The sequence below is a fragment of the Elaeis guineensis genome, chromosome 9, assembly GCF_000442705.2.
Source record: "Elaeis guineensis isolate ETL-2024a chromosome 9, EG11, whole genome shotgun sequence".
In the NCBI taxonomy this organism is placed as follows: Eukaryota; Viridiplantae; Streptophyta; class Magnoliopsida; order Arecales; family Arecaceae; genus Elaeis; species Elaeis guineensis.
The window spans coordinates 15,715,135-15,728,786 of record NC_026001.2 but is presented as its reverse complement, the minus strand read 5'-3'; the positions used below and the strand labels follow the sequence as shown (position 1 = coordinate 15,728,786).

Sequence of the window (13,652 nt, the reverse complement as noted above, 5' to 3'; positions counted from 1 at the left end):
GTTCCCCTTTTGTGAAAGGTCTCTTTCTCATCCCCTGCTTCCTTTTTCTTAGGAACTTCTTGAATCTCCGGGTGATGAGTGCCATCTCTTCATCCTGTTCTTCATCTTCTGTGTCATCAATTTCTTCATCAGGAGAAGCTGTGGATTTGAGGGCAATGGTTCTTTTCTTTTTGACTTCATCCTCTTGATGTTGCTTCATGCTAAGCTCATGAGTCATCAAGGATCCAAGAAGCTCTTCTAGAGGTAGAGTGTTCAAGTCCTTTGCTTCTTGGATGGCAGTCACCTTGGCTTCCCAAGTTCTTGGCAATGACCTGAGAATTTTTCTTACAAGCTCACTGTTAGTATAAGATTTGCCAAGACTCTTCAAACCATTAATTATATCAGTAAAACGAGTAAACATAGCAGTTATGGACTCATCATGCTCCATTTTAAATAGCTCATATTTATGTACAAGCATGTTTATTTTGGACTCTTTTACTTGATTTGTTCCCTCATGGGTTACTTCTAACCTATCCCATATTTCTTTAGCAGATGCACAGGTAGAAATGCGATTAAATTCATTTGCATCAAGTGCACAATAAAGAACATTCATAGCTTTAGCATTTAATTGTGCCAATTTCTTATCAACCTCATCCCATTCTCTTTCGGGTTTGGTTGACTCCTCACCATCTATAATCTTGGTGGGTGTGTGAGGACCGTTCACTATGATACTCCACATATCATAGTCTAGTACTTGTATGAATATCTTCATCCGAGCTTTCCAATAGGTGTAATTAGACCCATTGAAAAGTGTAGGTCGGTTGGTGGATTGCCCCTCGGCTAGAGAAGTGCCGACGTGGGTTGCCATAGATCTTTGGCTCTTTGATTGTTAGATCAAAGAAGGGCTAGAGCACCGGGCTCTGATACCACTTGTTGCCCAGCTATGCAACCCAAGAGGAGGGGTGAATTGGGTTTTAAAAAATTTAAGCTTAACTAATTACTTATGAAAAATATATATCAAAAGCTTGATGAATGAGGAGAGAGACTTTAGTTTGAGATTAATTGCTTAAAGCAAGAATGCAAGGATATAATGGAGAATTAAAGAGAAACAATAAAGCATGCCACAAACACAAGGATTTATAGTGGTTCGGTGCCAACCTTGCACCTACATCCACTCTCCAAGCTTCTACTTGGAAATTCCAATCCACTATACTTTGTATTCAACCCGAATACAAACGTCGGAACCTCCGACACTAGCTATCTCAAGCTAGTTCACTTATTTCTCGGGTACAAACCGACCCAATACACTCCGATTTCAGGTTCGGATCAACCTTCCCTTGTTTTGAAAACCCTCCAAAACAAAACAATTACTCACAAGATAAAATCAGTTTAGAGCACAAATAAGTACAAGAATAGCTCCTTAAATGAGCGAGAATAACAATAAATACGCTTTACTCAAAAGAAGAAGCCCTTCTTTGATTTCCTCAAAATGGATGAGAAAAGGAATAAAAGCTTGAGGAGTTGGTGAGCTTTGATTGAAGGCTTCTTGAAGGCTTTAAATGAGCTCTTGAATGAGATTGAGAAGTTGGCTTGAGAAATCCTCTCTTGAATGCACTTGAATGCCCTCTTGAATGCTCTTTCTTTTCTCTTTTCAAATCTCTTGAATGCCTCTTGGATATTTGATATTTCTCCTTGTTGTTTTCCACCTTTTGAAACCTTTTATAGCCTTAAGAAACAAAGGAAAACAAACTAGGCAGAAAAAGAGCCGTTAGAGCACAAAAGGTGAGCATTAAAAGTAACTAAATCTGGCCAAAAACTAGCCGTTACAGGCAAATCCTGTCGCAGGGGTCGACTCATGAGTCGACCCATACTTCAGGGGTCGACTCATGAGTCGACCTCTGATGCAACATCCAGAAAAACAAGTTTCTGAAAATTTTGGCCCACACTAACAGAGGTCGACTCATGAGTCGACTCATGCCTTGTGGGTCGACTCATGAGTCGACTCACAAGCCGTGCCAAGCCAAAAAAGGTCGCGTGCCAACAGGATTTTTGCGTGCCAATCAGCTTATTGTGCCATGAGTCGACTTATGAGTCGACTCATGCACTTCAAACCTTCATAACTTCAAAAATATAAGTCCAAAAATAATGAAATCTTCATCAATAGATCACAAATCATTTGCTCTACAAGATGATACTATCAAATCAGAGTTTTGATGAAATTACGATTTTGCCCCTGTAGAGCATAAGGACTTTTTCAAAATAAAAAATATTTGTATCCCTTCAAACTATTTTGTAATCATCAAAATCAATCTAGGAGCAACACTTGAACATTTATAATGTTTAAATGATGAGGGCTGGCTCCGTAAGTGAGCAGTTGCCTAGGCAAGATAGTATTGAATGGAATGCTTTGCTCTTAAGTTCGTAGATCTAAGAGCTAGTCAATGATTGCAATATTTCAGCTAGTTATCTGTAGAGGTAAGAATTTTTTAACACAATCATATGATTATAAAAAGTTATATATATATACACACACACACACATGCATGACTGTTTATATTTTATATATTGATATGCATATCATGTGTTGATAAATTAATATTGCATAGACTATAAGGAAACTAAGTTGAGTATTAAATGAACCTTATTAATTGGTGCTTGATTATAGAAGAGTAAAGAAAAATCATGACTTTAATATAATTGTTTGATGGAGCATGGATGGTATCTGGATTGGTTGAATATGCAAGAAATATGGTGTATGTATTAGGTTAGCTTGGGTTGAGGTGTAGTATTGTGTTTAGCTTATAACAAAATAGATCATGGCTGTAACTAGTTTTGAAAATAAAAAACATAGAGGTGAAAGATACCATTGCAATGTTGTATCAGACTACTTGTCTTCTTGCAGTTGGATCCCCAAGTTTTTGAAATGCTCTAAATTCCACTTGAGCATCGAAATCTAGATATCAATAGTCAATTTTAGATAATGAACTGCACATAATCATAGTTGTGACATAATTAAATTGAATTTTTGCAAAATTATAAAAGTGGGAAAAAGGAGAAGCATTTGGACTAGTTTGCCGTATGTGAAATATGGTGTATTAACTATGAGTTGAAATATAATAATATGGTTGCTCGCCATTGGTAGAATAATGGCATATGTTTGGCTTACCATCGATGAAGCATGATTGTGACTAGTTCAGTGCCAAAATTAAATCAAAATGATAAATTATATTTGATTATAAGTAAATTAAACTCGACACAGCTATAAGTGGGAATCCATAGGACCCAAGGGATTTAGTGCTTCCTAATGAAAACAAAGCGTCCCAAATTTCTTTTAGGGAGAAGCTATCCACCAAAGATTGCAAGTCTATAGTTTGATCTTTATATAGAAGGTTCCAATCTATAATCACAATCAGATCCACTGAGTCACCAAATAAACCATTGAAGTAAGAATGGAACTGATTAGATACATTATTTTGTGCCGAGGGGTCAGTTCCATCTGCCAATAAAGATAACACAAAATTCCTCCTCTTCCTGCCAAGTGCAACCTTATGAAAGGAGGAGGGGTGTTGCTATTTAGATAAGTTCTAATTCATGTTTTGCAGAAAGATGGACTCTATTGAATCAATTGGTGTATCTTGATTCATCCATATTTTTGTTGGACCTTGTCCAATCTTTACTCTTTATTGAAAGATGAAAACACTTGATTCATCTATGTGTGAACATATAGAAAAAATTGATTTAATCAAGTTGGGACAATAATAAAAAAAATTGTGCCCACTTGATGTGGGGACTTTGTGCTTCTTAACACTTCCCTTTTATAGGATTCTTGAAATTGATTTCATTCATGGATGTTGACACTCCTCTACTTAAATAACTTCATTTGTTCTTTCTAAAAAACTTCAATATATTTACTCTCAATCAATGCTAGCTTCATTAAGTACATAATATGATGACAGGGCAAACATATTTGAAAAAAGAAATATAAAGAATAAGTAGAAGAACTTAGAAAAAATGCGATAGTTACAAGAAACTCTTTTATTAAACATTGATAACCCATGTATAGTGCACTTCTATTCATTCTGGCAAATTTGCTCCCTCTTCATTAATTTCAACTATTGATGACATTTCTTTGACCACACGAACCTTGGTGGTGACATCTCTCATTCTTGGTCGTTCATTTGGTGATTCCTTGGAGCACAAGAGACCAATTCTAATCAATGAAATTATGCATCTCCTCAATTGCATCCTACTAAAATTATCATTTCTAATATTGCCATCAACTTCTTCACTCTCATTTTGCAAAATTTGTGGATCCAAAATCTCCATGACACTTTCTGGGAAAGCCATATCGACAAATTTATGAAGGTTTAAGCCATCCTTAAACATGTTATTTGTAGGCTTCTTTCCTGTAAGCATCTCCAACAATAGTATTCCATAGCTATACACATCTCCTTGTGTGGATATTTGGCTACCCATTGCATATTCTGCATTTTAAATGATCACACTTTTAATTATATAAAAATTGATATACACATACAAAGGATATTGCTTATAAAAGAAAATTAAAAAAAAATGAAAATTGGAAAGTTGATAGGGATGGAGCTAGAAATTTCATCCAGGAATCAATGTATACATTTATTAGATAGCAAATGTCTAATAGAGTATCAAAACTAATTGATACTAATTTTATAATAATTATTTCAATAGATTATTTTTTCGAAAAAGAAAACTGACAAGGGAGGAGATAGATTTCATTTGGGGGCTAATTATACATTCATTAATTTAACCAGAGACAATAAATGCTTAAAAGAGTATCAAAATTTGTCGATGAAAATTATTTATTGTTTTTATTGAAGTCATGTATTTACACATTTGCTATCATTAGATATTTTAAGCAATATTCTACACTAATTATTTCAACAATTCTTTTGACATAAAACATCAATCAAATGGCAAAACATTTTCTTGAGTTTTTTCTTTTTGCTATCTTATTTAAGAAATACTTTTAAAGATTTAAAAATCGTGTATGAATAGGAAATTTTAAAATAGATAATTTTCTTTTTTTACGGTAATAACAAATGCATGCATAAAAAATAATTTATTCCAATACCCAAAAGTTTAGGCACTGAAAAGATATAAGCAATCTTTTATATTTCTATCCTTCATATGGAAAAAAATAAAAAAATTAAACTGCTTTGAATATAAAAGGACGAAAGTGAAGAAGCTACTAACCATATAATCTTTCTCTTTGCATCCATTAATGTTGTCTTATTTTATTTTATCCATATAGTTTTTTTTTTTTTTTCCATTGACAAGAGATCATATATTTTAAGCAATCACTTAATTTTAAATGGAACATCCCTACTATGAAGGAGTTTTCTATATCTAGTTGTTACTAGAAAAAAAATAATGTAAAAAAGTTAGTATTATGCAGGAGAGATCAGAGCCAGAGAGTTGTTAGAATTGATGCCAAATTTTTGGAAGGAAGAAGCAACAAGGTGGGGGGGTGGTTTGGGTGGGGGAAATATATGCAAATTTTACCTGGTGCAACATATCCAATCGTTCCTTTTATCCCCACTAAGCTTGTTGACTTTTCGGACGTTGTAGAGCCGGAAGTAGAGAGGAACCTTGCAAGCCCAAAATCACCCACATGGGCGGTCATGTCATTGTCAAGAAGAACGTTGCTTGGCTTTAGATCACAGTGAATCGCTGGCACTTCAATGTTGTGATGTAGATAACATAGCGCAGAAGCCACATCAAGGGCAATGTTCAACCTCTGAGTCAGGTTTAGGTTTCTTGTCTGATCACACTCCTGAGCTCTAGGATGCAACCACTCTTCCAAACTCCCATTAGGCATGTACTCGAAGATTAGAGCTTTGAAATCATTACCAGAAGAATCCATACTTGAGCATGAAGTGATGATTTTGACAAGATTATAATGACGAACATTTCTTATGATTTCACATTCGGTTTTAAAACTCTCCAGAGCTCCAACTTGTTGGATGTTAAATACCTTCACAGCAACGAACTTCTCCTCACCATCCAATTTCCCTTTATATACAAAACCAGAACTTCCGGTACCCACCAAATTGGCTGAAGAGAATCCATCAGTAGCTTTGAGGATATCAGTATAAGATATCATTCTGTACTTGTCTTCCAGGGAGGGCACAGATGGAGATTTTTCCCGTCCCTTCCTCAGTTGCAAAAGAATTACCAGGAAACACAAGAATAAGATTGCTGCAACACTTGCGATTATGATAATTTTCTTGAATATGTTTCTTTTGGAGGCTTCGATTGAGCATGGTGGTAGTTGCAACTTTGGATCGCCTCCACAAAGCCTCTTGTTCCCAAGGACAAAAGTTTCACTGGAATTGCCAAAGACACCATCCTTAGGCACTTCGCCTTCAAGGTCATTGAACGACAAATTTAGATACTGCAAAGAACTAAAGGACCCAAAGAATTCTGGAATTCGCCCAGACAAGTTGTTTCGAGAAAGATCCAGCTCCTTGACACCTCTCAAGCTAATGAAGGATTGTGGAATGCTTCCACGAAAGAAGTTGCCTTCCAAGTGGAGGTATTCCAAATGCTGACAAGCACCGAGAATGCTAGGAATTTCGCCTGACAACCGGTTATTGGAGACATTTAAACAGTCGAGGTTGATCAAGCTACCCACTTCCATGGGAATTGGCCCAGAGAGATTATTATACGATAGATCCAGGGCTCGTGCTAGTGAGGAGAGAGCAACAAGTTCCTTTGGTATGGGTCCAACAAGTGCATTATTCGAAAGGTTTAATATATTCAAATTTCTACATTCTCCGGCGCTTGCAGGGATATTGCTGCTCAGTTCGTTGTCTTGCATGTAAAGCTCATTTAATTGGGTGAGATTTCCTATAGAAGATGGGATGGGGCCTGAAAATTTGTTTCCAGATATGTCTAGTTGAATTAAGTTCTGAAGCCTTCCGATGGTAGGAGGGACACTACCTGTAAAAAGATTTTTATTCATAAACAAAACGGTAAGGCTGACAAGTTTCCCAATCTCAAGTGGGACGGTTCCAGATATTTGGTTACCTCCTATCAACAAGTTCTCAAGCTTTGTGGAGAGATTGCCTATTGACACCTGGAGGGTGCCCTCAAGCTTATTGTGTTGGAGATACAACCTCTCTAGAAGGGTGCAATTGGTCAAAGAATAGAGGACGCTCCGAACGTTGGCTTGGAGCTGATTGCTCCCAAGATTTAGCTCGACTAGATTTTTCAGGGATCCTACACTGGGGGACAGTAACCCTTTGAACGAGTTCATGGCTAGATCGAGCATTTGAATCTTTGAAGCATTGTATAATGAAGCTGGGATAGGCCCATGAAATAGGTTGGATTGCATGACCAGAGATTGAAGGTTTGGAAGCGTGACGCCTAAGTCTGGTGGAAGGGTCCCGAAGAGCCGGTTCCCGCCCACACCCAAATAAGCGAGTGACGAGAGGTTGTAAAGTGGTGGTGGCATTCTTCCGGACAAGTTGTTTATGGATAGGTCGATCACTTCTAAGCCCGGAATCTTGCCTAAGCTTTCTGGAATACTTCCCTCCAAGTTGTTTTCAGCAAGGTAAAGATACTGGAGTGAGGAGAGGTTTCCCATTGATGGAGGGATGCTTCCTGAGAGTAAGTTTTTTGACAAACCAAGAAGGAAGAGCGGAGAAGCACGGATCATCGAGAAGGTTGGCACCCCACCTGTCAGTCTGTTGTTAAAAAGATCAATGACTTGGAGGGACGAGCTATTAAAAAGTGAATGCGGGATTTCTCCAATGAGCCCGTTGCCTGAAAGATTGACAACAAGAAGGGATGAGCTATTTGCAAGAAAAGGTGGGATACCTCCTGTAAGACCATTGTATCCTAGATGAAGGACAGTGAGGGAGGGACTGCTCCCCAGCAGAGGCGGGACGCGACCTGTAAGATTGTTGTTGCTGGCAATCAGCGTTTGGAGCTTGCGATGGGAGCTGAACTCTCTGGGTATCTCTCCTTGAAGCATGTTGTTCCTTAGGCTGAGGTACTCGAGGTTGGGGCAGTGACTCAAATTGGATGGAATCTCTCCTTCAAGTGAATTTACTCTCAGGTTGAGGTTCTGAAGCCGGGGAAGAAGGCTGAGCTCTGCCGGAATTTGTCCATGGAATCGGTTGTTTGCTAGGTTGATTCGTCTAAGGAAGGTAAGGTTGGCTAAGGAGGGTGATATAGAACCAGCGAGTCCCTGGGACTCGAGATCTATGGCGGTGACACGTAGCGGGTGCCGTCGGCCACCACAAGTGATGCCCCACCAGTTACAGAAATGGAGTGATTCGTTGTTCCATGAGACCAAGGATCCCAAGGGATCGGACAACAAGGACTTGAAGGATAGAAGGGCCAGCCGGTCAGTGTGGTTTTGTAAGGTTAGGGTAGCAGCGGACGTAGGATGAAAGGAAAACGAGATAAAAGAGAAGGAGAGAAAGATGAGAACATATGGCCCAAATGAATTGGAGCTTGGAGCATGCGAGAGAGACATCCTTTGTTTCTAGGGGCAAGCCGCAACCGTTGGCTCTGCTTGCTGTCATTCCATTCCACAACCCCTATATATAGACTTACTTACATTCGGTTGGGGATATGAGAGGAAGGATTGACGGGGTTGGAAAAGCAGATGGTCTACATCAAACAAAAATCATAGTGGGCGGGCGTAGTTTCATGCCTGGTTTCCTTTTTCCGCATCGAGCTGGCGTTCATGTTAGATCTATATTTTATTTTATGTTCAACAGAGGCTTGGTGGTTGGAATTAATGGTGGTCGGCTGGTCGCTTGAACTTCTCTTTATGACAAGACCTAGAACAGCTGGATCCTAATGGGCTTTATGATAATGCGTGTTGCATGTTGTCAACACAAGTTGTATTATTTAAAAAAAATGTGATATTCATGTTAGACTCATGTTTTCTTTAATGTTTATTGAAAGACTTGACGGTTGGAACAGCGGCCGCCCGAAGTTTCCTCTATGCCAAAGTCTAAAGACCAAAGAACAACTTGTGCCTAATGACATTGCATATCTCTTTACTTGAAATTTTATCATCAAATCAGAGGTCCACGAAATAAATCAAACAAATATAATGAGATTTTCAATTAAAAATATTATCACATATTCTCCAGTAAATGCCCAGTCTCCCATCCTCTTTTTCCATAGACATGCCACTGCCCCATAGTGTACGCATGCTTTATGAGGTTGAGAATGAGATGACCGAACGTTAGTTCAGATGATACTCAAGGCAACTCTTCCTTTCCAGCCTCATTTCTTGGCATACCGGTTCCGCGCGTGAGCATTAGGCTTAGTCTGTCTACAGGCGTGATTCCTCTCAATTGGAGGCAGGATGCATGCGTATAGGATAGAGTGTGGGCTAAGAAATTTTCGCTGTATTTAGGGGGAGAGAGAGACACTAATATTTGCACTTTGTCAGAATATTATTATCCAACACACAATGACTAGTTTTTTTTTCCTTTTTTTTTTTCCTGGGCACAATGCCTAGTTTTTTTTTTTCACTGTTTGCAGTGTATCTGGAAGACCAATACCCGACCGGAACCAGATTCATGCAACCGTCGATGTTTAAAAAAAAACGTTCCTGGGTACGGCATTTAATGCCTTCACGGTTCCGAACTAGAATACTAAATCAAGGGTCATCGGCCGGGTAGAGAAACTTTTCGTTTGATGCAAGGACAGTAGAAGAAATTAATACGCAGACAATAAAAATCGAAATCAATAGAAGAAATTAATGAGTAGCTACAGAAAAACTAAAAATGAATTATATAGATCTTTTAGAATAAGTTATACTTCCATTCAATAACTTGAAAAATCAAAATTTATCTCTAAGATTTATTTTTGTACAATATTTTAATTCATAATTAAAAAATTTAATCTTAATATTAGGCAACAGCTAGAAAACATTGCTTGAAGGTCCAAAACTGTTGCCTGATAGTTTTGACAATAGCTTTCCGGCAACTGCTTATGCAGCTGTTGCCTAAAGTTAAAGACAATGGTATTTTGGTTACAAGTCAATGGCTAAATAATCGTGGCCTAACAGAATCTTAGGCAGTAGTTTTTAATAAGTATTTATGATGGCTGTAATAAAAAAAAGATAACAGTTTCTTATGCTAAAGCAGTGATTTTTTTGAGATTTTGGTATCTTTTCTAGGCGATAGTTTGTTTTGGAAGAATTAGCAACAGTTATTCATTTTACTATAAGAAATTAGACTATTAACTATCGCTAATAGTTGATTTGCCATCGCTAATACTATTAGCGGCGGCAACCCATCACTAATTGAAGGTCAGAAAAATCTTAGTCACTAATTGCCCTTATTAGCGACAGATTTATTAGCCATCAGTAATAATAGGTATTAGTGATGGCATTAGCAATGGCTAAATTTCATTGCTATTTGTTTTCTTATTTTTAAATAAAATTTTTAAAAAAATTTAAAAATAATTAGCGACGGCTTTGTTGTCACTAATACCATCGCTAATAAGCATGAGCGACACCGCTGCTATTGCCATTGGTAATATTTATTTTTTTAAAAAAATATATATATTGTTATTAGCAACGGCTAAAGCCATCACTAATATCGTCGGTAATATCTAAGTTTATTTTTTTAAAAAAATTTATAATAATATTTTTTAAAATCTATTTTAATTAATCACAATCAATTATGATTTCCAACACTTGTTATAATTAAAATTCAAAGATAATATGACGAACACAAATAAAAAATCTAATTATATTATATTAAACATATAAATTTTATAATTTTATAAATAGTATTAGAAAAATATAATGTATCAAAATAAAAAAAAAACAGTCCAGATCCTCCTCGTCGTCCTCCTGCTCCTCTCCAATAACTGGTGGATGAGAGCCAGATGTCCTAGCATCTTAAAATAAAAATAAAATAAAATATAATTAATATTTTAATATGGAGACGTATCTTTCATTATAGAGGCGTATCTTTCAATACACTCCAATTTTTGAATATATTATTTCTACATATTCCATTTGATGATATGAAACTGTAGACACCTCCGGCCCATCAATTGGATGGTTAGATTGAACTTTTAACCCCTAGATCTCCTTTTCCAACTTAAACCTAAATATGTGAAGCTTCTAAATATGAAAACTTAAAAAATAAAAAAATTTACTAATAGAATGACCTGATGTGATGGTTGGAATAATGAGTTCAGCTAGTCGCACACTGCGGGTCCCAAAGAATCTCCACGATCATATCGTGGACAGTATCTCGAAAGCTCTAAGGCCGCTGACTTAGAAGTCTCTGCACGACCTCCTCCACGTATGCATCGCTCCAAGTCTAGGATGTTGAGATTTGTAAGGACGCTGAAGAATATCGAGCCACTGGAGGATCGAAGTTGTGATCGAATCTTATGACCCGGCTCCTACTCACCCCTCCGGTGACCTTGAGCCATCCCTCAAGGTCAAAGAGGGACTGAGTGGATGGGTCATCGCCGTGCCGCGTAACGATGTATTCCGCATAATCTGCCTATACAGTTTAAAAATACATTAGTTCTAATATATATATCAGATCCTGTAACAACTTAATAAATACAATTTGAAATTCTTACCACGATCTATCGCGACCTAGAATCTAAATAATCACTAGTCCTCCTAGACTGGTGTGTGGCCTCCCACAACTGCAGCTAGCCTGGTGGATGATCCAACTGCCGTGTCTACAATAAGAAATAATAAAATTAAATTAATTAAAGCATATATATAAGAGTTTTTACAGTTCTAGCGAAGAGTTTTGATATAGATTTCTTACCAGTCTGTCGGCGACAATGTATGTACCGACGGAGCCACCCATATGCCTAATCGAATTTTGCTGGATAGTCCGATTCTATCGGACCCTCTGTCGCCTACTGGAGTACTCGCTACTCCACTGGTCGCAAAGGGCCTCCCATACGTCCGCTCGCATCTAGTGATCCCTGTGAGACTTTTAGTTCGATGGTGATTGAGAACCAGAATGCTCGATGATGGACTGCTTGAGATTGTAGAGGCCATCTGGAGCCTCCGTGTGGCCATCTCATTGAAGATCCGAAGGCCAGTCTCCTCATCCTAGAGAGTCTCGAATCGGTAGTACTCCTGTAAGGTAGAATCGGAGCGTGTATTAATAAATAGAATACAAATGTATCATGAATTTAAAAATTAAACATTTCTGACTTATCCGAAAGATCTCTCAGGCTGCATCACGAGCTCTAGAAGGTTAGCTGGAGAACTCGTTCATTGACCCCGGCATCAAGCATCGGATGATGCTGGTAACCACATGAGATACTCCAGGCTCTTTAAACATACTGCAAAATTAATTTTGAAAAATAAATGTTAACTCTAGAATAGCTAAATTCTAAATATATTAATTAAAGTTATAGTACTTACGAGCAGCTCTGAATGTGGATGAGCTCTCTATCCTCTGGTCGAGTCGGAGGTACCACGAGGCGGATGGGCCACTTGAGTCAGCTTTGTCTGCACACGAGGGTTAAACTAGTGTTGACTGAAAATTAAAATTTTCTCTATTATATAAGCCTCCACAATAGAACCTTTGACTCGAGCCTTGTTTTTCACTTTTTTCTTGAGACTGTGCATATATCTTTCAAATGGATACATCTATCTGTACTGCACTGATCCTTCGATCCTAGCTTCATATGCCAGATGAATCACGAGGTGCTTTATGGAGTTGAAGAAGCTAGAAGAGAATATCTTGTCCAACTTGCATATCGTCTCTACACTGTTAGCCTCAAGACTAGAGATGTGGTCGGTGGATAGTTTGGTAAAAGAACTCTATATAGAGTTGGGAAGGAGATCATGTCAAGCCAATGAAAGTAATCGCTGTATGAAGACATGGCAGTCATGACTTTTTAGCCCATAGAATCTGCAATCTTTAACATTGACGTATCGTGCTAGATTACTTGCATAACTATATGAGAATTTAAGACTTTTACATAATTTACAAATGTCCTTCAACTGCTTCCTTGTTAAGGTATAAGATGCTTTCAACTTTAGAAATTTCTCAAATGACACCTCAACCAGCTCTAACTGAGGACGCTTGTATATGTTCTTCATATCTACTCGAGTCTTGAGATTATCCTTCATCTTGCTCTTAACAACTATAACAGTATAGAAAATATTATCGAATATAATTTTCTCAATATGCATAATGTCAAGATTATGACGAATCAAATTGAACCAGTATGGTAATTTTTAGAAGATGCTTCACTTCATCCAGTTATGAATTCTACCAAACCATTGAGACTTCTGCTTGTCAAATAGCATGCCAAACTGGACTTCGTCTAGTTAGGATATCCTCTGAAACACTTTCATACCATTAAGAAGTGGGGGTGCATGATCCTTTCTATCTTATTCCTCTTGAAACTGTCTCACTGCTTTCAAAAAGGATGATGCTCGAGAAATAATTAACGATGACAATCAAACTAGCAGGACTTACGACCATGCTTAAGCTAAAATAATTTTATATTCTCCATGCAATAGGGACATGAAAGCTTCCTATGAGTACTCTATCCTGACAGCATCCCATAGGCAGAAAAATCGCTAATGGTCTACATGAATGCAGTCTTCATTACAAAATTTTGTTTCTTCGATGCATCAAAAGTATGTATGCCATTGG

The 13,652-nt window shown here is 37.6% G+C and overlaps 1 protein-coding gene across 1 annotated transcript; it reads right to left on the bottom strand.

Moving 5' to 3' along the window:
- Nucleotides 1-3,940: 3,940 nt before the first annotated feature.
- On the bottom strand, nt 3,941-8,529 carry LOC105051621 (uncharacterized). Its single transcript, XM_010932147.4, has 2 exons — nt 5,521-8,529; nt 3,941-4,463 (listed from the first exon to the last, which is right to left on the bottom strand). The coding sequence occupies exons 1-2, from the start codon at nt 8,501-8,503 to the stop codon at nt 4,054-4,056; spliced, it is 3,393 nt and encodes a 1,130-aa protein (XP_010930449.4). The 5' UTR covers nt 8,504-8,529; the 3' UTR covers nt 3,941-4,053.
- Nucleotides 8,530-13,652: the final 5,123 nt, after the last annotated feature.

Excerpts from the sequence above, each read along its gene's own strand:
- LOC105051621 (XM_010932147.4), bottom strand. The coding sequence starts at position 8,503 with ATGTCTCTCTCGCATGCTCCAAGCTCCAATTCATTTGGGCCATATGTT. Across the intron at positions 4,464-5,520 it reads GATTGGATATGTTGCACCAG|AATATGCAATGGGTAGCCAA; the intron begins GTAAAATTTGCA and ends TTTAAAATGCAG.